This window comes from Phyllostomus hastatus, unplaced genomic scaffold, assembly GCF_019186645.2.
Source record: "Phyllostomus hastatus isolate PE091 unplaced genomic scaffold, TTU_PhHast_1.1 phas_scaffold_21, whole genome shotgun sequence".
NCBI lineage: Eukaryota > Metazoa > Chordata > Mammalia > Chiroptera > Phyllostomidae > Phyllostomus > Phyllostomus hastatus.
The window spans coordinates 10,664,050-10,691,838 of NW_025334017.1; the positions used below are offsets into that span (position 1 = coordinate 10,664,050).

The following is a 27,789-nucleotide window of genomic DNA, read 5'->3' on the forward strand; positions in this document are numbered from 1 at the left end:
TAGTACCCCTATAATTCGGATGTTGGAACGTTTAAAGGTGTCCTGGATGCTCTTAAGCTTTTCCTCGATTTTTTGAATTCTTATTTCATCATGCTTTCCTGCTTGGTTGATTCTATCTTCCTTCTGGTCCACTGTATTGTTTTGAGACTCAGAATCCTTCCTTTCACTATTGGCTCTCCTCCGCGTATCTTCCTGCATCTCTTTTGTGGTAACCTGCATCCTTTCATCTAAATTGCACCCAAAATCAACCAATTCTGTGAGCTTTCTGATCACCAGTGTTTTGAACTGTGCATCTGATAGATTGGCTATTTCTTGGTTGCTCAAAAGGATGAGTCCTGGGGGACTGATCTGTTCTGTTGGAAACATGTCTTATGTCTTTCCCTGTCTCTCCTTTTTTTTTTCCGGTCTGGTCACTCTTGTTACGGTGGGGGGCGGAGCCTTAGATGTTCACCGGGGCTGGGCACCCCAGTCGCTAGATTGTGATGTTATATGTGGGGGGTGGGGGCGGGAGCAGGGACAGGAGGGAATGATGGTGGTAGTTCCGTTCTCCTGGGCTCAGACCCTTCTCTGGGATCCTGGGCTGCGAGCTCTGTCCTGGTCCACAATCGCTGCCTCACTGGGTCCACCAGCCGCAGCTTGCATACTCAGGGATCACCACTGCGTTCTTGCGCCCCGGATGGCTGTCGCGCCAAATTCGCGCCAAATTTTTCCCGACCTCTGTGCGCCGCCGACCCGCGCCAGCCCTGCACCTGCCCGGCTCGTCGTCTCCTACCAGTCTGGATGTACGGGTCTACTTCAACTTCTTGGCTGTCCAACTTCCATTCAGATAAATCCTCTATCAGTTCTGAGTGTTACTCTATCTGTAAATTATTGTTGTTCTAATCTTGGTTGTGCGAGGAGGTACGGTGCGTCCACCTATTCCTCCATCTTGCCGGAAGTCCATTTTATATTTTTTAAAAACTAAGTTTAGGTTCACCCTAAAATAATAAAATATGGAATGTCTTAATTCATCCACATTTATATTTATTGACTATAATGTTTTCCAACCATTGTGTTAGCCACATACCACCAAATTTTAGAGTTGGAGGAGAACTTAGAGATCATCTATTCCAATGCCCTTCATTTCTAGGAGAGGAACCAGCACGGAGAGGTTAAGTGTGTTGACAGGTCATTGAGCTAGCTAGTGCTGGCTTGGAGACTAAAGCTTAAGTACTCTCACTCTTAGCCTAGTGACCTCTCCAATTCTCCCTGCCCCTAACTCATGCTGGATGAGATTACTGGTTCATATTTTAGCTATTTTAATTTCCAAGTTGGACTACTCTGAGATTAATAAAATCTCACTTTGTCACCTTGGTGTGGTTATCGGTAAATTCAGATACTCTATGTAGGTGACACTATTCACCAAAGCTCTCCTAGCCTTCATAGTTCCAAACAAAACAAACTTTGGTTAAAGTCAAGAAAAGGCACTCAAGACTCTATCCACAAGGCTAATATAACAATGAAAATAAATTCAGGGAAACTGACAGGCTACTATGACTTGAGGCCTGGATAGAAGTGGTCCAGTGAGGGGAAAAGGCATTTGTACAATTAACAAGCTTTTGCTTTATAATAAATACACAGACTTCCTGATGGCCTTGCCTTTTCTGGTTTTGGTAGACAATTTGTTTATGTGTATATATGTGTATATGCTGTGGTATGAGTATGTGTACTCTGTTAATGTAAACACTTCATCTGGCAGGTATGGGGCCATTATACCATCCATGGTAATTGGCCAGTCCTATTACCTAATATGTTCTCTATTGAGCCTTCCCTGATTTACTCCCATGAATTAATATTTTATTTGGAAATAACTTGATAATTCAGTAGCTGCCTTAGATGTATCCAGGGTTTGTTCTATATAGAGCTATGAATGTCTTGCATCTCCAGATAACCTGCGCACTCCCTGGATACAGATTCCCAGAGCTTTCTCTGTTTGAATTCATCTGAAAGAAAATTAAATGAAATTAATAATTGTTAAATATAAATATAGGCCTTATTTTTATAGCCATATATCTGTAGGCCACTAGATTAATTTTTTTAACCAAATGAAAAGTATGTATCCTGTAAAGATCTTCCATATGCTTCTGGTTTTCCACACAGATTGTTTTTAATAAAAGAGATTTATGAAATGATTACCAACAGGAAAGAACATTCCATCAAGGCGCAGGGTTTAAACAGGGCTGTGGCAATATCTTTCAGCTTCCATATTAATTTCAAAAGTTGTGTAATATATTGAGTAATTTTGTGCATAATACAGCACAAAACTGCAGGAGACAGCTGGTTGTAAAAAATGGAGGGATAAAATGAGCTTTAGTTTCAGATTCTTCATTGTGGGTTTTGAATTCTTAAATCTCTTCAGTAAACTGAAACACAGGTATGCAAGTGAACTTTTGAAATGTTTTCTATCAAATCATCTGATAAGACGCATCTTGACAAGTCTTATTTAATAACTCTGAAAGAACAAAAAGTAAAAGAAAGCCAGCTCTTCAGAGATTCTGAGATATTTGATTCTGTCTCTTGCTGTCAACACCTGAGTGTCTTGGCAACTGGCCACTCCTGGATCTCTGACACATACAGGACACTCCCCTTCATCCCAGCCCAGCCCCCATGCATAGTCTCCTAAGAATTGTGCAATGTGGTCTTTGTAACCCGAGGCCTAAGAAATCTGGAAAAGGAATGTGATTCAGAGCCAACATGCTACCAGAGCTGAGAAGGAACTCTCCTGCTGTTTACCCTGTGCCTGGGGAAGCTCAGAAGGGGAGAGGCATGCACTAAAGGAAGCAGGAATTGAGCCCTTGGTAGGATTGTGAAGCAAACACTCTAGTGCCTTTTCCCTGTCTTTGCCAATCTCTAGAGACATGCTTCATGGGGCTCCCGACTCAGATTTACTTTTGAGCTACTTCCTCTCTTACTCCTAATTACACTCCCTTTTGAAACCTATGAGTTCTAGGTCCCATACGTCCAATCCCCCTATATAGGGTGAAGGGTGAACCCAATGGAGGCTTCCATATTAAATAGTGCTGTTGATAGCAGAGTGCCAGAAACTGGTAGCAGGACAGCCAGTGAGTTCTTTGTGATGATAGGCCTATTGGTAGTGTCAACTGACAGCAGAAAACTAGCTTCCTCCCTTTTGCCCCATCTCCCCCTCAGATATCACGACAAATGTACAATCTGGCCACTGGTGATACTTGGGGTTGTCCCACCTCTTTTGCACAGGGAATTATGCCCAAACATCATGATGGTTATATAAATGGACCTCTCACTTAAAGAAATAACTAATAAGAAATGAAAGACCTAACCCTCAGTCTTGCCATTTGAGCACTGTTTAGTACAACTGAGTATAATCAACTATAAATGACAAGTTCTTTATTTTATTTTACAATTCTGATTTATAAAGAAAAAGTGGTTCCAGGAAAAGAGACTTCGTAGCTAGGTGAGAGGACAACTCACTTGACAATTAGAACTCCAGTATTCTCCTCCTTTCAAGCATAGTAAAAAGTGCAGAGTCATTATTATTAGAAGAGGGGACAGCAGAAAGAAAGAAGGAGCTCCAACCCTTTGCAATATCATGGATGGAACCGGAAAGCATTATGCTAAGTGAAATAAGCCAGGCTGTGAAAGACAAATACCATATGTTTTCACCTTTAACAGGAACCTAATCAACAAAACAAAGAAACAAGCAAAATATAACCAAAGACACTGAAATAGAGAACAGGCTGACTGGGACCAGAGGGGAGAGGGGAGGAAATTTCAGGCGAAAAGGGGAAGGGTTTGCAGAAACAAGTGTAAAGTACACATGGACAATAAGAAGGGTGGGCGGTGGAAATGGGAGGGAAGTGGGGAGGGCTGGGGGTATGGGCTGGGATGTGGGGTAAAAGGCAGAAAACTGTACTTGAACAACAATTAAAATAAAATTAAATTTGAAAAAGAAGAGGAGAAAAGGACTTTTTATGGTTGAATATGTTCCTTTGTATGTTAGAAACTGATACCATCTCACCCCTTGTTAGACATACAACATATCTCCTGTTGTGCCCTATTCATTCAAAGAGGTTATTGACCTTTCTCCTGTCTCCCCCAAATGAATTCAGTGTTGGTTTCAATCCCCTTCATATTCTTTGAAAATGTAATATGTAGCATACACTGTGGCAATAACAGAACAAAATGTTTGGCGTAAATTGGGTCCTTAAGAATTAAGAATTTGGTTAGGAAGATAAGAAATATACCTGTGAAGAGTTCAAAAGCAAAGAAGAAAGTGCACAACTATGTGAAAAATGTTTGCACTGTGTATTTCAAAGTATCCCAAGGGCTCAGTGCAGAACAGAGGCAAAATTGTCTCGAGTGCTCAGCTGGCTCATCATGGCAGAGTTGGGACTTGAGAGGAATCTTGAAAGAAGAGAAGCAGAATAGTGACTGACACCAGCTTGGGGAGAAAAACAGTTTTCTAGTGCAAATTTTGGCCCCAGCTCAATGGGTCTTGTCCCACTCACAGATCTAATGTCCACTCTCCCTGTGCTTTTATAACTTCTTCTTTGCATGAAAGGCAAAAAATTCACATGGCCTCTTTGGGATATAGAAAATGGGTCATGTAAACATGCCACACCAGGAAGGAAGAGACTAGCTGTAACAGGTGGGTTCTGTGAAAGGCCCTGCATGCTGTTACCAGGGTTGTGTCTGATTTTAATTATGGGCATGACCTTCCTGACTGGATACACTCAAGTCAACATGTTCCCCACCTAATTTTCCTTCAACTTTGCTCTGCTCTTGTGTTTCCCATCACAGACAATGACCTCACCATACTCCCAGTTATACTAGCTAGAATCATGAGTCCTCTCTGATCCCCAGGTCTCTCCTCTGCATTTGGTCATCAAGGTCAGGAGGTTACATCTCCATATCTCTTTTGAATCCATCCTTCTGTGCCAGGTCTTCCTGCTGCTGCCCTGGGCCAGGCTCTCATCATCTCCCCAACTGCATTCCTCTGCACTCTGTTGGTCACATCTTTCTAAAATAAACCCTATTGTCACTCTTCAAAAACAGTTCAAGTTTTCCTATTGTTTCAAAAATGAGGACTGAATTCTTTATTTTGGCTTTTGAGTTCTTTCATCTTGTCTACCTTTGCTGGGCTGTTCTGCCCCTCTGCTACTCATTCTTCCAGTCCTCCTTGTGCTTATGGATCAGATAGGTTCCTCTACTTTCCACTCTCTAGCCTGTTCAGCACTTCCTTGCAGCTATGGTCTTACTCATGCAGTTCTCTTCCTGCACGATTCCTCTTCAAAGTGCAGAAGACTTTCCTCCTCCATTACTTATGACTTTTTCATTACATTCTTATTATTCCTTACCCTTCTTGCTGAAGGAGTGAGCTAGGCGGGGTTGGAAGACAAGGAAGAAAGTAGTAGAAGACTAGCATGTGTAAAGTCTCAGAAGAAAGATGGGATGTTGAAGGAAATGAACAGTGTATAGAGTGGAAGGAAATGTGAAGATAAAGGCAGAGGCTGGCCTTGCTGGTGGAGTTGGGGTTTTTAGCTTAAGATCACTGGGTAGATTGAAAGAGTTATACACAGGGGAGTGACAGTATACCATTTGCATGTAGTATATGAAGAACAGATGGGAATGGAGAAAGGTGGAAAAAAGGAAGAAATCAGGAGGCTGACAGAGAAAATCAAGGAGACGATGAACTTAGTCTAAGGTGGTGACAGGGGGAAGAAAAGAAGCCAATGGACTTCAGAGGACTTTAGAAAGGAGAATTGATTCAACCTGGTTGATTGACCAGGCATAGGTCAAGAAGGGAAGAGAAGAACAAAGATCACCAGATTTCTGCCTGGGTCCAGAAATAGTCCAAGAATGATACTGTACTAGATGCCATATCATTTCCCACTAATGCCTGCTAAGGAAACTGGACTTGGACCTGTAGGAAACAGGAGGCAGCAAGGACTTCTTGGCTTAGGTAAGCCCAATTGTTGAAAGAGCAAACTGGAAGTGGTGTGGAGAATGGCCCACAAGGGGAAGGCTGGCCATAGATGGATGACAAGGCAACGCTGATGACACGGGTGTTATATGCTGACAGTGTGCTGCTGCTCAAAGCAGGGGACCCCTTGCAGCACTGATGATCCTGCCCCAAACACAGTTAATGAAAGAGAAGTGTTTTGATTAAAAAGTTGTATGTGAATGTAGTAAAAAAAATTTAAACAGTATAAAATGAACAGTTATGTTCTGAAAAACAATTCCCCTTCCTATCCCAGTTCCAGTCCTTCTCCTCCATGGAACTTTGCATTTTACATGTTCTCCAGAAATTTTCTGTGTGCACACAAATGTGAGAACATGTATTATGCACACACTCTCTCTGTGTGTTTGTATATATATATGCCATAGATCCACTTCCTTTTATTACCACATATACTCTTATGCCTTGCTTTTTTTAACTATGAAACTGTATTAAACCATTTTTTAATATCAGCTCATGTAGATCTACTTCTTTGTCTTTGATGTCTATAACAGATTTACCCCAATGGTTATCTCACAAGTCCCCTATTGATAAATATTTAAGTCAAACATGGTTTTAAAGTGCTATTGCTTCTCCTTATTCTTGTCCACCATCTTTTAGTGCTTGCTGCTCTAAACCACTCATGGTCTCATCCTGGGTCACTTTCTCCTTCTACCTTTTCACACAGTGCTCTTTTCAAATCAGAAGTAAAGAGATCTCTCTCTCTCTGCAGCCTCAAGAATTTAGCACATCCTACCACTTTTCCTCCACACTGGAGTCGTCTGTGATGGTAGTGTCTATTTGGCTTGTCAGATTCATAGTCCTTAAGCAAGAAATCAACCAACTTTTTCCCCTAAATTTGTGAAATGAGCTTTGAAAGTCCTGTACTTATCCAGCCACACCAAGGATGTTATAAATTCTAAAGTGTCACAGCCCCACTGTCAATCAGTGACTAGCTCTTTGTGAATCAGAACTAAACTCAGATTTTTCTTGCTTCTCAGAGAAGAGACTGTCAGTAAGGCTTATCAAGAGCTCCTCATTCACTTGTTTTTAGAGGACACACCAGTTTATATGAGGCCTGAAACTCAGTCACCTGTTAGAATCACCAGGGTACCTAGGTGTTCAGTAAACCTTGGTGAATAGACATCTTTTCCTATAAGTATTGCTCCTGATAGTTTTCTACTATCTTTTTCAAAGAATCATTGGCCATTTTATCCTGTATTGCCTTTCATAGTATAAATTGTAATTGGGTTATCCTTTATCCCAAACTCAGATTTTAGTTGAAAGCCTTGATTAGGAGATAAATCTGCCTGCCAGGTCATCGATGCTCTCAAAGGCTTCATAGTATTCCTTGCAGGGTGTCTCTTGTCTCGTAGCCAAGGTCATCGCTAGAAAACCAAATCTTGTCCCAAGCTAGCTCTCTGCTTTCTTCATTTTCCTTTCTCAAAGTCTATGCAAGAAGAGATAAAATATTCCCTAGGGCCTCATGTCCTTTTCACACCTGGAACAGAGTCACTAAACATACAGTATCTTCTTACGGTATGTTTCCTTTTCTTATAAATCATTTTAAGGTCCTTCATATCATCAGGAAGTAGCACATCTCCAAAATGACCATCCAAGATAGATTTGCTGTGTCCTCCCCTGCCATCGCTGCCCTCCCCCAGATGCCGGGGGAGGTATAAGTTTATGTTATACTGTATGATGTTTGTACAACAAGAAACTCACTTAATAATGTCTTTCTCAGAAGGTACCCCCATTGGTAAGTGGTTCATGACTGTACTTGTAGGACAGTTGGCCATTTTTTTTTATTCAAGCCTTCAACTGATCAGGTGGGGCCAACCCACTTAGGAAGGGCAATCTGCTTTACTCAGTCTACTGATTCAAATATTAATCTCATTCCAAAACACCCTACAAACACACCCAGAATAATGTTTAACTAAATATCTAGGTACCCCTTGCCTAGTGAAGTTGACACATAAAATTAACCACCACACTGAATATGTCACCAGTAGGTTTAGTAATTATCTCTAATTGCAAGAAAGACCCATGTGGAAAGTAGTCTTAGTCCCATTTTCTCAATTAGATATTTATTTAACTACTGTTTGTATATTTTAGAGATGAAGAAGTTGAGGTTTAGAGAGTTGAAGTAACTTGTCTAAGGTGGCACAGCTAGTAAATGGCAGAACAAGTATTCTAACCTAGGTTTAAACAACTTCATCTGATACTCTTAATCTGTGTGGTCACTGCCTTTCTGCACTGGTGCTGCATTCCCCACAGGTCCCGAGGCTCCATGCTTGAGGTAGGCTAGGTCTGAAGGCATTACCTGTTGGTTGAAGCTCAAGGGCACATTGGGGAGGGGGTTCATTTTTGTCTTCACCAGTCTGAACATGTTGAATGCAACTTAGAGCTACTGGAAGGCTCTGCTTTCCTCTGCCTTTGAGGCAATCCACAGAGCATGAATAGTTCCTACTCTTTATCAAAAGCTCTGTGCTTGCACTTTGCATAGATCACATCATTTAATGTTCACAATGACCCTGTGTTCTTCCCACCACCCCACTTTGCCATGGGAGGGAGAGGATGGCAGAGTCACCATGGGCTGCCAAGGGTAGGTACTGTGAGACAGCCCTCTTGTTTAAGAGACTTAAAGTAAGTTTCCAACTGGACAGCATGTCTGGAAAGTGCTAGTGGGGATGGATAGTGAGGAGCAGGGGCATGTCGGGCCTAAGGCGCAAACCAAATGAAGGAAAGTCTAGACCTGTTCCATGGGTGAATCAGCAGACAGCACATACCTGCAGAATTATTGATTCATGCACATTTTAAACTGGTTTTATGGGCAGATTTGGGTAGGGATGGGACAGGATTGCAGTGGCCCATGAGGACATTTAGGAGAACGTAGGGTGCCACTGGTAGCTCTGAGGACAGTGTGCGTCCCTGTGGTGCCCTTGGACAAAGCATCCACTTGATTGCCTGACCTGAGTTTCCTGGATTTGGGAAATCTATGTTGCTACCCAGGCTCTACATACCTAGTGGATTCCCCATGGCACCTTTGTAAGTCAACAGGCACCCTTTTGGGCTCTGTGGGATAATGTTTCTAGATCAGACCCCTGGTTTGGCTGCCCCCATCTCTCTTTGGTGTTGTTTCTGGAGCTTGTGAACCAGGTGACAGTACATGAGGGTGAGTGGCCTTATTTCAGCCAAGGTTCTGAGAACACTCTATCAGATGAACACTTACATGAGGGAAATAAAACTGCTTATTGCTTTCAAGATCATTCTACTTCTTACTTTTTTAAACATAAAGGGTAAATGACCTTCAGGACCATTGCTGAGAAGGCAGCACACCCTAGGGGTGGATAAAGACTTTGGAAAATACCCAGAGACACAGGTGCTAGTCCTGGCTGCCAATGACTCGCTGGTGCCCTTGGATTTTATTGCTTGACCTGAGATTCTTGGAATTGGAAGATCTATATTCCTACCCAGGTTCTGTTAATAACTGTCTGACATTGACATGAAACTCCACTGAGCCTCAGTATCTTTTGTAAAATGGGAATGACATTTTCTCTACCTGTCCCAGTTGTTGTGTAGACCAAATGAACCTGTGTGAAAACACATTGTTAACAACAGAGCACTCTAGAATTTTTCCTGCGATGTAGGACATAATGTCTTGCTGGAAGTGAAGCACAAGGCTGGAGGAGAGTGGTGGAGAATGGTAAAAGGACTAAGGTCTTTCTGCTACACACAGCAAGATGCAAGGCTGGGCTGCAGTTGAGGTTGGAAACCATGGGTCTGTGGTGGCAACATCTGCCTCACCAGTAGAAGCCGAATTGAATGTTGGTTGGAGCAGTGGAAGGAATTAGGGGTATGAAGGGAATAGTTACAATGGCGATGCTGGAGTCTAAGCTCAACAGAGAAAGGGTTGAAGAAAGGGACACAGCTGACAGATGTGGGGAGCTGAGAAGTGTTAGTGAGGCGTAAATGCCACATGTGCCGGGGAGTGAGTTAGTGAGGCAGGTAATGGTGGGCAGAAAGGACAGGGCTGGAGTTGAAGGTTTGAAGCTGGAGGACATCTGGGTACCTGAGTAGGATAAGGAACTGTGAGGGAGAGGGTACTGGCTGGGAGGAGCACTAGGGAGTTGAAGGGCCCCAGGTCAGTGACAGGACTTGGGGCAGAGTGAATGCGAGCTGAGTGCTAGGGCCCTGAGAGAATCTGGGTGAGTTGTTGGGATGGTCACAGGGAGGACAAGGAACCTGTGGGTGGAGGGGCAGCAAAGGTGGGGGGTTGGCAGAGTGTCTGGAATGCTGGATGGAGAATAATGCTGATGCTGCTTCAGAGTAAGGGAGGCCCAGAAAACAGAGTGGAGTGGAGGCATACTTAGATTTAAAATTTGATAAGAATTATATATAAAAAATAAGTCACTTTACATATAGATGATCAAATATTGCAGTGGCATCTTGGTCTCAATATGCAACTATAGAAACTTATAATGGATAAGTCCTTTTAGCCATTGACATTTTAAATATAATAGGTCCAATGGCATGCTGAAGCCAGTTAGTACTAGTGAATGAGGGCCACACACTTTTTAATTTTCTGGAATTTTGCAAGTTAGGTGTCATGTTGGTGGGTTGAAATAGGCCTGGGAAGGAATAGTTTACACCATGAAACACTGCAAACACTGCAGATTAGGGGTTTTCCTCCCTGGAAAGCTGGTTGTTAAACATTTCCCAGCATACCACTGAATGGGCTCAAATATAACCCCCAAACCTGCCCAGCTTTATAGTCCTGTTGTGGTGGGTTTAATTGTGTCACTGAAAGAGGTATATCCTAACCCCTTGTACCTATGAATGTGATCTTATTTGGAAATAGGTTCTTTGCAGATATAATTAAAATGTAAGTTAAGATGAGGTTGTGCTGGAGCAGAGTGGGCCCTTAATCCAACACGACTGGTGTCTTTGTAAGAAGAGGAGACACAGAGACAGACACGCAGAGAGAGAACACCGTGTGAAAACACAGACACAGGGGAACGCCAAGGTAATGGGGGCAGACACTGGGGTCCATCGAGGATTACCAGCAACACCCGAAGCTAGGAGGAAGTTGTGAAACAGACTCTCCCTGGGAGCTGCCAGAGGGAACAACACTGCTGACAGCTTGATTTCAGGCTTCAGCCCCACCAGACTGAGAGAGAATACACTTCAGTTGTTTCAAGTCACCCAGTTCGTGCTACCTTGCTACCGTAGTGCTAGGAAACAGATACCCTGTGCTGCCAGTGTCAAGTTTGGGCACAATGCAAATGGAAGTGCCGCAGTGTGAACCCGCAGAGGGGAGGCCCCTGTGCCTGCATTCTGGGTCCCAGGGGGACCTTCTCTCCAACTCCTCTAACACACATTTTCTGTACCATCACCTTGTCCTTCTGTGACACCAGGGAAACCATTCAAACTTCAAATAAAACACTTTCCCTACCTTGCTGGCCGAGGAAAACCTGACTAAGACCTGTCATTGTGGGATCTCTGCAATGTACCCAGAGATAAGGAATGTTTTTGGCCTTTGCCACTCCCCAACAGCAGCTAACTAGCATTTACTCCTGTTGGTGAATTTGCTGCCTATATCTTGGGTCTTCTGTCCTGCCCAGCCAGTGAGTGAAAGGGTCTGAGACCCCTGACATCCAAAATTGCTCCCTCCAAAGTTTCTCTCTTCAGATAAGTTTCAAAACAGATTTTTGTAAGGTTATAATTTATATACCCCAACTGACTCAACACTAGTGCAAAACTGCGGCTTCAGAAGAACGCAACAAGAGGGCGGTGCCCTTTGCAGGCATGGCCTGTCCCACCCTGATGTTTCTGTGAATGTTTTTCTTGGCAATTCTTGGAATCTCAGGTGGCTGAGAGGGAGAGGCAGCAGGGATACTGGAGGGTGATTTGGGGTCATATTTTGAAGTTGGAACTCCTGCTGACAGTTCATTTCTTTTTGAACACCAGAGGGCGATGCAGTCCTACTGAATAAAAACAATATTTGTTACCTGGGCTGGGTGAAGCTTTATTTGAAAGGGGGCTTATTTAGGGTTAAGATAAAATTATATTTTTAGTCCAGTCCTACTAACCACTTAAAAGCCAAATAAAAAGGAATGAGAACTATTTTGGTTTCTGGGCACTTGATAGTTTGCAGGCTGTCTAGCCATATTCAAATGATAATTTTACAGGGACAATCTCTGCTCATATTGAAAATACTATTGAAAAGGACTTTTGAGCAAAAGTTTCTGCCTCCTTCTATCTTTTTTAGCTGATTAATATAAGATCCATTTTGAGCTAATGGGAAAATGGAATAACTACTGGCAAAATTAAAGAACAAGTTTCTGTTTATAGACATTTTGTCAAATAAACACTTCCGTGGGACCCGAAGCCTCTTTGGTTTATTACAGCAATTGCTTACGGTGAGTAAGCAACAAGGTGTTTAAATTTCACATCTGTGAAATACGTATTACGTTTCCTAGCAGGGGACAAGACTCAGTCAATATTTCCTCAGTAACACAGGCCTCAGATTCAGAGCTTTACTTAACCAAATAAGTATTATCTTTGACACTGAACTACCTGTTGGGCCTCATTAATGAATGTGCTTATTGGTAGTTCCTTGTTCAAAGCCATTACACCATTTTTTTCTTAAGCTTTAACACATACACCATCTGGCTCAGTCACAGATTGATAAGCAAGGGAATATAGCAGGCAGGAGTTCCCTGGAATTAAACTGTAAATTTCTGAAGCAAAGCTCTCTAATGTAGTCTAAACTCGCTGCCACTGTCAAGACTCCCATAGACATTCCCAACTGCTCTTCAGACTCTTCAGTGAGATGTATACAGTTTTCTGTATTGCTCAAGAAACAACGAAATCTATCAGATGGTCCTCACTACCAGAAGGTGTATAGTCCCCCTCTATAAAATCAGGATATGAAAGTACCAACCTTATACTTTTGTAGGATTTCAGTGAGATAATGTAGTTAACACGTTACTTACTATTAGCACCATTACCACCACCTCTGAATCCCTCAAAACCCCCAGTACAGTGTCTTGCCCTATGATAACAGGGGAATAATTACCATTCAATATATACCACTCACTGATGACTTAGAGATTTGGGAAGAAATCTACCAGGATTGCACTTTCAAATTCTTAAAGCACTTCTAGCATACTGTTTCAATTTGGGGGTAGGCATGGAGAGAGTAACTATATTTAACAATTGCTAAAAACCTAATCCTAGAGAACAATTGTTAGATCTCTGTTTATAAATAAAGTTTAGTATCATTCTTCGCAAACTGTAGTAGACTTTGACAAAAGGTCTGAGAGATAAAAAGAGTTCTTATTTTATTATTGTTTTACAGAAAATATACAAGCTTACAGTAACTTGCCCAGAGTCTAAGAAATAGGCATGTTGATTTTTGGATATTCCGTCTTGAGTCAAAGCCAAATTTTATTTTGTGTTTAATCACATAGGAGGTATTATCTTCAGTAAATGTCTTCTTAGGACACCTAGGCAATGGAAAATTCTTCCAGAGAGCTGCTTGGTCAATAGGTGTTTTCCATGTTACTTAAATGAAGAGGTCTCTGCTTGTCAGACTGAGTGAATAAGGGAAGAGGTTAACAGTGGTTCTCAAACCGGCAGCTCTTTAGAAACACCCAGGACCTAAAAGTGACTGAACCTGTCCCTACTCTGCAAGATTTTGCTTTGGGATAATCTGGGTGGGGCCAGGCATCAGAATTCTTAAAAAGTCTTTCCAAGTGACTCTAAAAAGAGTTCCCATCTAGCTCTTCCCCCTTAGCTTCTGTGATTCTATGCTTTCTCCATACTTATAGATTTAAGCACAATAAAAGTCCATTCCCTTTGTAACCTTCCTCAAAAGGAACATTTTTTAACTTTGGAAAATTATGAAACAAAATAGGAATGAAAAAGTTTGCTCTTCTGAAATATAAACACTTGATTTTACAGAAGAATTGCCAGGATTGATCTGCAGTTACGCCTGAGGTGCTGCTGCAGGGGTAGCCAACAGCCCCTTCACTTTACACAACCAAAGTACCTGTCCTCCTCCTTTCTAAGTTCACTTAACAGAATGGAGCTTTCCCAGATGATTCTTCCTTTTGAAACTTACAAAATGATGGCCTGAATCCTATAATTGTAATAATAATAACATAAACAATGTAGAGTAGTAATAAGTATAGTAACACTGACAGCAATAATAACACTTTAGTTCATCATGTTAGGCTGTTTAGATTAGGATATATCTGTTGGGGCTATGTGCCTTTGAACATCACATGCTCATAATGAGTTTAAATTAAAGACTATGTACCTTAATGTTTATGATAGACCATTTTGGTTGAATATTTACATTTGTTTAGCCCCTGATTCTGTGGTGATATACTCATTACTACTTTATAATAACCTTAGCCCTGTCTAGTAATTGAGAAAACAGTGTCTCGAGGAGCACCCAAAGGAATAGTGAAGATTCCACAAACAGAATACACAGGCAAAATTAGCATGTAAACTGCCCCACCCAATACGTACATCATTCTCTCTCCAGTTTTCTGCCTCACAGAAAGACCACTTTGTTTCAATCTTGGAATATCTTTTAAGTTATCCTCTTCCAACTTGAATGACTCAATAGACAATGCTTTTATAATACACTTACTGCATTTTACATCAAGGAATTATTTATGTGCTTAACATGAGTTATTTCCTTTTAAAAACATCATCAAAGCTCACCACTTCTAGAAAGACTCACCTGTTTAAATGGAATTTGATCCCATTAATTTCTGGCTGTATCTGTAGAGGATATATTAGAAGCCATATGTGCATAGGCACATGCTGACATCCTATGCACTATGTAGGAGAGCACATCAACATGTCTCTTTTATTTCTCTAAGCACAAGGACCATTGAACATGCTCTATCACCTGCCTAGAATATATTTGTGTCTACCAGCAATCCCATCATCTAGTTCTTTTCATATTTCTGCCTGGTTATTTTCGCTCAAGGAAGTTTTCTATAATCTCCCTCTGTTCTATGGGTTTACATGGTCTTGTTGCATCTCTACAAAGTCTCACTTTCATATTTCTTGGAGTAGTCACTTCATTAATGTACTGTAACTCTGAGACCCACAAGCTCAGAGTCTGTGTTTGCTTTTGTTTACTAGTATATTTCTAGTATTTAGCCCAGTGCCTGGATCTAGTAGGTGACTAAATGATAATGGAAAAGACACAATAAAAAATTTAAAAATAATAACTGCTGAATTACTTGATAAATAAGAAAATGTGTTTGCTCTTTGAAACACAGCTACAGTTCTCCTTCACCTAAGAGTTTTGTAATACTTAAAAAATTGCAAAACTCATTTTTCTACATTTTAAAAATTAAAAAGTAATGATTTAAGAAAAATGTAGTTATTTGTCCAAGATGATGAATTTTACTAAATATATTCATTAAATTGAACTTAACATAAACTGTAATTTTTTAAAAAAGTCACTCTTCATCCTGACTGCTATGGCTCAGTTGGTTGAGTGTCATTCTGCAAAGCAAAAGGTCACCGGTTTGATTCCTGGTCCTGGCACATGCCTGGGCTACAGGTTCAGTCCCCTGATGGGGCACATATGAGAGGCAACTGATCAATGATTCTGTCTCACACTGATGTTTCTCTCCCTCTCATTCTCCTTCCCTTCCCCTTTCTCTAAATAATAAATAAATAAAAAGTCACCCTTAATCTCACCATGGTAATACATCAACTAATTTTATTTCATCAAAGGACATTGTCCTTAAATTGAAGTGATTCTGGAACTTGGGTATTTAGTTCTAAATGTCTTTAGTACCCCCACCCCCTGCCCTATTTCTCTGCTTAATGATGGGCTGCTTCCTAAACTCTGGCTGGAAGTCAGGATCTATGAGAAATAGCCTTTTATTCCTTTTTATGTATATCCCAGTACGCCCAGTTAGAAAAGTTCACACAAAATAGTCCTAGGCTTTGCTGCCTGTCATGCTAAGCAACACACTTAAACTCAGCTCAGCCTTGGGAGCCAGACCCCATTGTTTCAAATTCAAGAAATCTCTTAATTCTTAAAACTCCCTCAGTCACCTCGACTAAGATGGAGGTGACCATGACTCAGTGCCTCTTGACTAAGATTAGGGTAAAAATGTTCAGATATAAAAATAGTTGAATTACATTGTGAGAAATTACAGGTTCCTCCATATTAATGTTACATGGTCTTTGCAGTAATTTAAACGCAATCAACCTAAAGAAAAGAAAATTTAAAAGGACCCACTTTGACCCTGAATCTTGAAGGACCCACTTTGACTCTGAAGCAAAAGCAATCTTGAAAAGAGCAACAAAGCTGGAGAAATCATGCTTCCTGATTTCAAACTATACTGCAAATCTGTAGTGATCATTGTAGTATGGTACTGACAGTATAACCAGACAGAAAGATGAAAGAGAGCAGACAGCCCAGACATAAAGCCACTCTTGTATGGCCAATTAATTTACAACAAAGAAACCAAGACTATACAATGGGGAAAGAACCATCTCATCAATAAATGATGTTGGGAAAACTGGACAGCTACATGTAAAAGAACGAAACTGGGCCCCTATCTTATATCAGACACAATAATCAAGTCAAAATGGATTAAAGACTTAAATGTAAAACCTGAAACCATAAAACTCCTAGAAGAAAACATAGGCAGTAAGCTCCTTGACATTGGTCTTGGAGATAATATTTTGGATTTGACACGAAAAGCAAAGGCAACTAAAGCAAAAATAAACATGTAGGACTATATCAAACTGAAAAAATTCTGCACATCAAAGGAAACTATCAACAAAATGAAAAGGCAACATACTGAATGGAAGAAAATATTTCCAAATCATGTATCAGATAAAGGCTTAGTATCTCCCAAATATAAAGAATTTATACAACTCAACAGCAATCCCTCCCCAAAACAGTCAGATTTTAAAATGGGCAGAGAACCTGAATAGATATTTTTCCAAAAAGACACCTAGATGACCAAGAGGTATATTAAAAGGTGCTCAACATTACCAATCATCAGGTAAATGCAAATCAAAACTACAGTGAGATATCACCTCACACCTGTTAGAATGGTTATTATTAAAAAGGTAAGAAATGACATGCTGGTGAGGATATAGAGAAAAGAAGATCTTTTGTGCACTGTTGGTGGAATTACAAATTGGTGCAGTCACCATGGAAAAGAGTTTGGAGTTTCCTCAAAATATTAAGGATAGAACTATCATATGATCCAGCAATTCCACTTCTGGGTATTTATCTAAAAAATTAAAACACTAATTCTCAAAGATATATGCACCCCTATATTCACTGCAGCATTATTTTAAAAAGTCAAGAAGTGGGAATAACCTAAGTGTCCATCAATGGATGGATGAATAAAAAATGTTACATATACACATATATGTGTGTGTGTCTATATATACATACATATACATATGTATATATGTCCAGAAGGTATCCAGCCATGCAATATAAAAAATAGACACATTTATTGAAGACGATACAAGAAGCATTGTACATAGGAAAATGACACCTCAGTCATCTTTAAAGTAGGCACCTTGGGACCTCACATACTTCTCTCAATTGCCATCAGCTGCCCCATCATATTTTCCTGAATCTCATTCATATTTTCCTGAAATCTCTTCTCTTTCAAAGATGGGAAAAGCCAGAAGTCACAGGGTGCCAAATATGGGCTGTATGAGGACTTGAATCACCCGGGTGATTTGATGTTTCACCAAAAAACTCTGCATGAGATGTGAGGCATGAGCAGGTACATTGTCATGATGAAGCTGCCAATCACCAGTTGCCCATAGCTGCAGCCTTCTGAATCATCCAAATAGTTTCTGAGAGGAACGTTCAAGCTTAACACAAATCTGATGCAGATTCGTTTCTCTACTCTCTCAGTCATTCCGAATGACAGCCACACAGTACACAAGCTCACTCAACAGTCTACAACCCCCACTGACTAGTACAGTGAAATGATCATTGTTCACACATGTGCATTCTGGTCCACTCTCCTTCACTGTCAGTTTATGTCAATATCGCACAAACCATTCTCATATTAACAGTGGCTGTACTTTTTCCAGACAAACCTCATATATATGTATATATGAGACATATCTATATGTGTATATATGTATATGTTATATATGTATATATATAAAATGGAGTATCAATCAGCCATGAAAAAGAAAATCTTGCCATTTATGACAACATGATGGACCTTGAGGGCATTATGGTAAGTAATGTCAGAGAAAGACAAATAGCATATAATCTCTTTTATATGTTAAATTAAAAAAAAAAAACAGACTCAAAGATACAGAGAACAGATTGGTGGTTGCCAGAGATGGGGGTCTGGGGGTTGGGCAAAATGACTGAAAGGAGTAAAAATGTACAAATTTACAGTTATAAAACAAGTTGTGGGGATGTAATATACAGTATGGTAACAATAGTCAATATTGCATATTTGAAAGTTGCTAAGAGAATAGATCTTAAAAGTTCTCAACACACACAAAAAATTTGTAACTATATATAGTAATTAATGTTAACTACTATTATCATAGTGATCATTTAGTAATATATACAAATATCAACCATTATGTTGTACATCTGAAACTAATATAATGTTTTGTCAGTTGTATCTCAATAAAAATATTCAAAGAATTCACTCTGCATGTCAAGAGATTAGCATATTTTTTTAATTGAAAGTCCTGGTGGAAAATAGAGGCAGTTCCATTACAGTTTTTGGTTAAACCAAGTTACCAGTTGACTAATGAGCAAATGAGCTATAGCAGGTATTTTGGTATCACTAGATGCCTTGTAATGGCAACCTTTATGGTCATGCATGTTTTATTCTCTCTTTGTTATGTTTTCCAGAGGGATAACCAATTGGCTGATAGAGTAACAAATGAAAAGTAACTTGACTCCATTGACCTGCTTAACTCTGCATGGGAACAATGGAAAGGAACAGCTGCTTGCTTTGAAACAGTGGAACAGGTATGGAACATCTTTCGTTTTTGCCTCCCTTTATTTCTTTGCACATTTATTTCCAGACCAGTTAAAAACATCAAGTTGTTCCAGATTGAGAACACAGAATTGGAGTCACAGGAACAGGTATTGTGGATTATTTCAACTAACCGCAAGTCTTGTGGTTAGGCTGCTGCTTATATAAATACCAGTGCAATTAAGAGATAGTTATTTTTCAATAGCAAATAGGTAATTATGCTAGGAAGAATTATTACTTTAAATCATAGAATTAGCATTTTGGATGTATGTTTAGCTTTAAGATACATGATTTGAATAAGGAGATTTTGTTTTAATAATTGGATCCCTATGGAGGAATTACAGAAGTAATAACAATATGGTTGAGCACATTGGTTTCTCCAGCCCAAGCCATCAAAAGCGTTTTTGCTGTGTTTAATGATCATCTCTCCTGCCCGTATTCTTCTTCTCAACTATGATGGGACCCTGCAAGAAAGACTTTTTTGATTTTCCCCCCATTTTTCAGAATTCACATAATAGATATAGATGAAGCTTCTTTTGCTTTGAACATTTCATGTTCACATTTCATGTGAACATTTTGCTTTGAGGAACATTTCACATGTCAACATGAAAATTTTAGAACAGCGTTTGTAGGACTCCTGGAATTAAAACCTTTAAAATATGTATTTATTTTAAATTGGATACCCATCGTCACTGGAATGCTGAACCTTCTTTCAGTTATATCTATTATCAAGGGGCAGGGGAGCTATATACAGTTTGGTAGTGACTGTATAGTGATCAATGCTTTAATAAATTATGATATTAATGAATTGTAATGCAGCTAGAACATATTTAAGTTCAGAAGATTAAGTATCATGTACTGGATGATCAAAATTAAATTACTTAATAACTTTGCATGACTTCATTGGATAGCTTACAGATGAGAGACTATGAATAAATAATAAGGCTTGAATTTTTCATAGGAATATTAGAATTCAAAAGGCTACAGAAAAAGAATTCATAAAAATTATGTTTTATATAAGGAGTCAAATAAGGGTATGACTCCATTATTTAAGGTTATTTAAGGAGAGATTTTAGGGGATGTTTTCATTATTACTCTGTAGTGTGTTCTCAGGGCAGAATATATTTTCACACATTAAAACAACTAAGGGTTTCAATGCTCCATTGAATTTGAAACTAAATCTTGTGTATATCAGTAATATATGAAGAACTCAGCAAGAAAACAGAAAAAGTAGCAGGTTTTTGCTGCTGGATGCACAGAGAGCAACTTCGCAGTCTTTTGGTTCCTTTATGTTTCAGTTTGTAATTAGCCAACTACTAACCTCATTGACCAGGTCTTTATCTTGTGTTCCAAAACTGATGTAAATGGGCTTTGTTAAGTACTTAAATTAATAGACATTATCTGTATGAAAGGAATTCTTTGGAAAATAGGGCAAAGAAGATGATACAGGTGATCAATAATTAGCAAACTCTCTATAACAACCCATTTTGAATATTGTTCAGTCCATATCACAGAGCAAGCCAGCTACCAGATTTCACTTAGGTACAGATTACAGTGTGACTAGATTTATAAACAAAGAGCTGATTTGAAAAAAAAAAGCATAAAACAAGGGAATAGCCAGTTACCTTGTCTTCATTGGTGGAGTGTCTACGTATAAAACTATTTCAGAAATGGAATCTGCCGTCCTTTCTTCCATTGGGAAGAAGAGTGTGTAGGGGGATGGCCGTGGGATGGGGAAGGAGAAATCCCAGGCTGTTTCCAGTAGTGTTCTCCAGAAACGGTGGCCTCCAACCAACCCCATCTCTCTTGTTCCACACCTGGGATACCTTTACAGGTGACTGAAGATCGCCTTTGAAGGAGGCAGCCTTAGAGAAAAAAATGCCCCAAACTGTCAAAATGTCCCTCTTCTTTCAGCTCCCCCAAATCAGAAAGTCCTCTTTCATGTTGATATATGCAAACAGATGATCAAGAGAGTCACTGGCCACCAAGTCCATGAAGATCCAAGGTCAGGCTCAGATACAAGGGCCATAATCGAAGGATGTGTCAGATTTTACAGAAACAAATGGTAGTATTATTATCAGTTCAGATTTCATCTTTTCTTGAAGTTCTCCCTGACATTCCCATTTAAGTTAACCACTTGTTAATTTAGTTACCCAACAGACATTCATCACATACTTAATATGTGCCAAGCACAATGTTGGGACTCTTTGGGCACCAAAGCTGAATCCTTGTCCTCCAGAGGATTCCTTCTTTTTCTGTTTGCCTCTATATTCAATAATTATTTAACCCCTGAACCCCTGAACACTTCATCATTGGCTTTCAGTTTTGTATTCCATATTAATTTGCAATCTTCCTAAAGACCTGGCCTGCACTGCAGACTTTGAATAAGTAACTGAATTGTCTGCTGTGGGTATTATCATAATCTGTTTAGTAGGCTATCTTCAGTCACCTCTAAATCTTTTTTCCTGTATTAGTGACAGCAAGACCCAAGTAGGTGGAGTACAATGCTCCCAAAGTGGAAATTGTGCATGTCTGTGCCTTGTTAAAATTGATTTTAGGACTATCTGTTGGTTTATGGGAACCCTGACAACTGTCTTATTTCATGATACAGATGATGAAGAGTAAATAAATGTTTCCCTTACATTGAAACTTCCTTTTGAATGCTGAATATAGAGAAAAACAGATAATGCAAAGGTCTATCTGCTATACTTTTATTTCTTCTTAGTGCTCTTGGATAGCTGTCTATATACTTTCTTCATGAAAGCATCTTGACTCAGACTTATCACTGCTCTTTCTAGCCATGCTAGTAAGGTCTACACAATACATCTGAATTTGTTTGGTTGGAATCTTTTAGTATATCATTGTTATTTCCCCAAAGTATTCATTCCCAAGTGCCTAGAAGCCACTTCAATTTAAATGAAGAGTACATAGAATGAGTTAAGAAAAATGCACAATGGATTAGCCAAGCTTGGAGGTGTTCAGCAAACCACTACTGGTGTTTAATTGAGAAAGCATATGATACCAAGGAGTCTTGGTTGACAGCGAACAAAATCTAGCTAACATATGCTCAAAAGAAAAACTGTATGTAAATTTGTGTATGAGGAGGAATTTTATTGGCTCACTGCAAGCAAGGGTTGATTGACAAATTGTAGGAGGGGAAGAGGTGCAAGTGCACTTAGAAACAACTAGAACTAATGGACTCAACCCACTGGGGCTCTCTCTCCATCTCTTCCCACCTGTCTTCTTCTGTGAGTCAGTTTCAGTCTCTCTCACTTCAGGCAAGCCAACAATACCCAAATTTTACATTTTAGAGGTTTTACCATCTGAGAGACTGTCCTATACTCAAAAAACAAAAACAAACAAAAAACCTAAGGGAAGACTCCAATTTGTTGTATCAGAGCTACTCAACTGAGATCAGGTAAGACTGAGGCAGGTTTCAGGAAAAATGTCTGTTTCAGTGAGGACCTAGGAATTCTCCAGATAGGAGGAGCTAAGAGGGTAATATCAAAGTTGTTTACTATAATAACCTCTGACCAGAATGCCCCAAATGGCATTTGTTAAATTGGCTTAGATGGCCTCTAACTCTATATTTTACAGTCCTAGCATATGAATCCCTATGTTGATATATTCTTAGTAACTTTGGGGATCTTGCTATCTAGCAAGACCTTAAACTTTCAGAGAGACAAGCATAATGACTGTGGCCCCATTCCTTGTCTACCAAGCCATACACAAATCCCTACTTTCCCATTCATGTTTTTTTTAAAGATTTTATTTATTTACTTTTAAAGAGAGGAGAGTAGAAGGGAGGGAGAAAGCAAGAGTTCAAGAGATACCTCAAATCGTTGCCTGTTGCATGCCCCCAGCTGGGGACCTGGTCCACAACCCAGGCATAGGCTCTGACCAGGAATTGAACCAGCCACTTTTCGTTTCACAGGCCGGCGCTCAATCCACTGAGCCACACCAGCCAGGGTGTAAATCCCATTCATTTTTGACATAGAGTGTGACTTGTCAGAAGTCTGCTGGTTACCCCTATTACTGGGAAGTATTAGGTGGATGTGTGCAGCAGAGCATCAGTATCCTGAGCCTAGCTGTTTCCATGGCAGCAGGAAAGAGAAGACAGGAAAGGAAGTAGGGAGGTTGTCAGTTGCTCAGGTAATTTTTCCTTCAGTTCTAAATAGCCAGCTGGGCTGTGGTTCCAAGACAGGGCTGAACTGCAGGAGCAGAACACAGAGATGAATGACACAGCCCCAAACCTTGAATTGCTTACTTTCTAGGGAAAGTATGATGGGTGAGTTAAAAAGATAGAGCAGCAACAAAAAGAAGTACTATAATTTATTGAATAGCTGTCAGTCAGTATGGATACCGCTTTGTGGTAGGCAAAATTGGGATTTTTTTTTTTCCTCTTGCCCTTGTGTGAATCAGGGATCTGGGACTAGGGCCCCTATGGCCTCCAGGGCCTCCACATTCGTGGGAAGCTAATTGAGTTGGGAACATTGAGCCATGCCACAGTTGCACCCTCAGGTAGGTCAGTGTTGTCCTCAGCACCTTCAGGGCTGTAGGATTTTTGGCTGGGATCTGACTTTTAGAAGCTAAAAGCTCACAAAAACTTTTTTGAAGTTTTTCACATTGTTCCTTTTAATTGAATTCTGTAGGGTTATGAGCCCTGGCTGTTCAACGTGGGGGTCTCAGGGGGCCTCTAAAACTATCCTCATCCACCTGGCAACATTTGACAGGCTCTGCTCTTGCCTGCATTGGTTTGGTCATTAGCCTGCTGGGAGCAGAGCTGGGAAGTTGGCTCCAGCTGAGCCCACCTGACACTTACCTTATAGCTGAAGATATTAAGGCTGGAGAGGTTAAATACCGGATGCAGGAATGCCCCTCGGTGTGCTTGCTACTCTGTGGGCCCCCTCTTACAGGCAGAACATAGCAGGAAGATGGCTCCTTGGGACTTGGGACAGCAGAACTCATGGATAGACCACAGGGAAAGGAGTTATCTCAGGGACAGAACCCATGACCACTGCGGGGCCCCTGGCATCACGTAGCTGCAGAGAAGTTCTATCCTGGCTCCTAGATAAGACCAGGATTTATTTTCCTTCATACTTACAAAAAGTTGTTTTTGTTTTTATTTTTTTAATCTCTTGCTCTAACAATGGCTAGGCCAATAGAGTCAAGGTAAAATAGATGATTTTGGGGAAGCATACAAAAAAGGAGTTAAACAAATTCAAGCAAAAAGAAACCCACATTTGGCTGACCTGTGAGTGCTGTTTCTCAAATATTCTGAATTAGCTGAGTGTTTAGACAACATTTTGCTTCTATTTAACCATGTGGGCAAAGCCATATTCCCTTTGCATGGCTGCCTATAGCCTTTAGCAGTTACTTGAAGTTCTACTTTTGGCAATCCTAACCCATTCCTCCCCTCATTCTGCAGCTGACACAAAAATGTACTTCAGATTGTCATTTTACAAAAGATCAGAAAGGAACTATCTTCCCATTTAGAGAGTGGGGTCCAGTATACATAAGCTTCATGGCTATCTACTCTGTTTGGTTTTATAGCCGAGAAAATGGCATGTGATACCCCTACCCAAAGACAGCGGACTATGTCGACCTCTGGAGAAGCTCTATATGAAGTTCTTGGTCTGCATAAGGGAGCATCAAATGAAGAAATTAAGAAAACCTACAGGTACAAAGGAAATTCATTAATTCCTGTACTAGTAGTGATAGTTATCTTGTGATTGGTAAATGCCTCCAACTAAAGACATTTGCTTCCTGCTAAGACCAAGTAATCTCAGTTTTAGAACTCATGTTCCCTGTTCTACAAATACAGGCAGTTGGGAATAGAGAGGCAGATACTGATTTTGTGAAAGAACTGTCTCATGATGTTGGGCCTTAAGAAAGGGCAGCCTATGCTCTAAGCCTACAGTGAGAGAGGTGGAGGGAGAGAAAGGAAAGAGAGGGAGGAAGAAGGAAAAGAGAGAGAGATAGAGAAGAGAGAGATATCTCACCGTGAGTGATAGGAGTTGTAATTTAACCCATGTGACACAGTGACAACAAATCTAGTAGAGCAATTAAAAAAAATTGGTAGCTTGTTACAGTTGCTGTATTATATGCTATACTTTTAAATCTTCAGCTTTGATCTTTCATACCTGATACAGTTCCACGTTAGCTGTTTTGGGGAAAAATTGAAATATCTTTTTCTTTAAAGCTCCAAGGAATTAAAAAAAAAAGGTTGAGCACAAAAATAATTTACTTATTAGAAAAAATTTGGCAACTACTAAAAATAAAAATAATAACATTTATCCATAATTCTACCTCTAATGATAATTATTAATATTTTTCTTTCTAGTTTCCTTTTCTGTTCAGATGAGACATTTTAAAATCAAGTTAGATTCACCTGTATTCTTTATCTTTCACTTTAACAAGGTCTTATCATGAAACTATCTGGCTGTCATTAAATATTCAGATTTTTAATGCTATGGCTATTTTCTAATTTAATTACTTCATAAGCTATTTTTAAATATGTACATTCTTCTTTGAAAAGAGATTTTATTTATTTATTTTTTTTAGAGGGAGGGCACAGGCAGGAGAAAGAGAGGGAGAGAAACATCGATATGTGAGAGAAACATTGATCTGTTGCCTCTGTACAAGCCCTAACCAGGGATGGAACCGGCAACTCAGGCATGTGCCCTGACCAGGAATGGAACTGGCAACCTTTTGCTTTGAAGGACATCACCATCTCACTGAGCCACACTGGTCAGGGCAACATATACATTCTTTTAATTTTCCCTATGGTTAATTATCTTGTACCTAACTTATGATGTGTATTTTCAATTATTTCCTTATTTGTTGAGAAATAAAGTTGTGCCTTTAGGGAGAAAAATGAATCAAAACATAAAAGTTTATTTTTAATCAGTTACTTCTTATATAGGCTTGTTATTTTACAACTTACAGTTATTTTTGTTTTTTGATACACATAAGTTTAGAATTTTTAAGTAGATAAATTTGTTAGTCATTTACTTTATGGATTTTTATTTTATCTGTCATGGTTAAAAAGCCTCTCTTGATTACAATATTATAAAAATATTAACCCATTTATTTTAATATATTTATGGTTTTACTTTTTTACATTAAATCTTTGATCAATTTGGAGTTTATTTTGACATAAGGAATAAAGGTAGGATTTCATGTTATTTTTTTCCTAAACCATTGCTCCACAAAAATTTACTGAATTCTCTATTTTTATCTACTGATGGAAAAATTCTTTGGCTTTGGATTGGAACCTTCACCATGTGGTAAACTGTAGGACCCAAATGCCCTCAAGAAGCATGTGTTAAAGACAAAATTGCCATTTGAATCCAGACAGTTCTGTCAAAATTGTAAAGTTTGTTCAAAGTCAGTATCAATCTTCTAGTTTATATTTCACTTAAGGTACTAGGGAGAGAAAGAGTCTTTGCTGTGTTACCGTGTTCTAGAGCTGTCCAGGAGTGTGCCCAGGAGCTGCTGGGCCCTGTGTGTCCTTGGCTAAGGGTCACTAAACTTGACTCTTAAAGCTTTAGGGCTCTGACATTGTGCTGGGGGTGGGAGTTGAGAATCAAAATAATTGTATTCTAAGCTTAGTACCTACAAAGATGCTCTCTGAAATGAGAAAAAAGTGATATCCAACTACCTTGTAAGTTTTAAAACCCACTTTACAAGTATGACTTTAAATTGTCTTTATTAATTTTGTAAGTTAAAATTTCAGGTCATATCCTAATTAAGGCACTAATGATGCCGAGCTGTTTGCAAGTTTAATAATTACAACCTGAAGTCTTTTCACGTAATCAGCATCTTCCTATTAATTTTGTTTTAATGTCATACAAATATTATTTTTTCAGCTGATTAGGGTACTAGTATGCTGCCAAATGCACCTACTTCTATTTGAATTACACATTTGTATTCTGCAAGTTATTTCAAGTGAATGAGCAGGCTGAAAATCTACTGAGAATATTATTCTTACATTCAAGGACCTGGATCAAAGCAGTCAAAATATAGTGAAATTAAAAGCCAATGAAATTTAATAAAATTACCAACTGTTGAATCCATACGCTGCTTGACCTCTGTTGCAATCCCTGGTTGTGCTCTTGAAAACAAAGCTGAGTTAGAAGACATTTTTCCTTCTTTTATATTTTATGTTTATTTTTAACATCATATAAACAGGTATACAAAAATGTCTCTCTCATACTTTAGATCCCCAAGTTTTCTCTCCATGGAAAGCAATTCCTCTTGTATCTTTCTGGAGAGATCTTATACCTATATAAGCATCTATACAGACCTTCTGGGCTGGGCAGGATGGTATAGATTTGTCTGTCTCTCTTCCTCTCTGCTAAGCACAACTAAAAAGCCTTGGAAATTACACAAGAGACAACTAAAAGAGAACCCTGAAAGGTAAAAAGAGAAGATGAATTGTTTAGGAACCACAGGACCAAGGGAACAATACAGTGGTGGGGCATTTTATGACTCCCCACCCAAGAGAAGATAATCCAGGCCTGGCCTTTCCTGATACCCACTCTAGCAACTGGAAGGCAGCCAGGTGGTCTTATTTTTCCTCCAAATCGAACAGAAGCCTTGTTAACAACAACTCTAGATAAGCCCAGCAGAAACAGCAAAGGGGACCATCTGAAAGTTCTCATTACAAAACTGGCCAGAGGACTTTCCCACCAGTCTGACTTCCCTTTCTCACCCAGAGATCCTACTTGACAG

General features: G+C 39.6%; 1 protein-coding gene across 2 annotated transcripts in view; it reads left to right on the top strand.

The window, feature by feature from the left end:
* Positions 1-27,789, top strand: part of DNAJC5B (DnaJ heat shock protein family (Hsp40) member C5 beta) — a 117,870-nt gene that overhangs the window by 35,933 nt on the left and 54,148 nt on the right. For both annotated transcript variants that reach the window (XM_045861339.1, XM_045861338.1), the window contains exons 2-3: positions 18,927-19,046; positions 24,607-24,733. In XM_045861339.1, coding sequence (XP_045717295.1) covers positions 24,615-24,733 — 119 coding nt within the window. In that variant the 5' untranslated portion in view covers positions 18,927-19,046; positions 24,607-24,614. The remainder of the gene's footprint in view (positions 1-18,926; positions 19,047-24,606; positions 24,734-27,789) is intronic.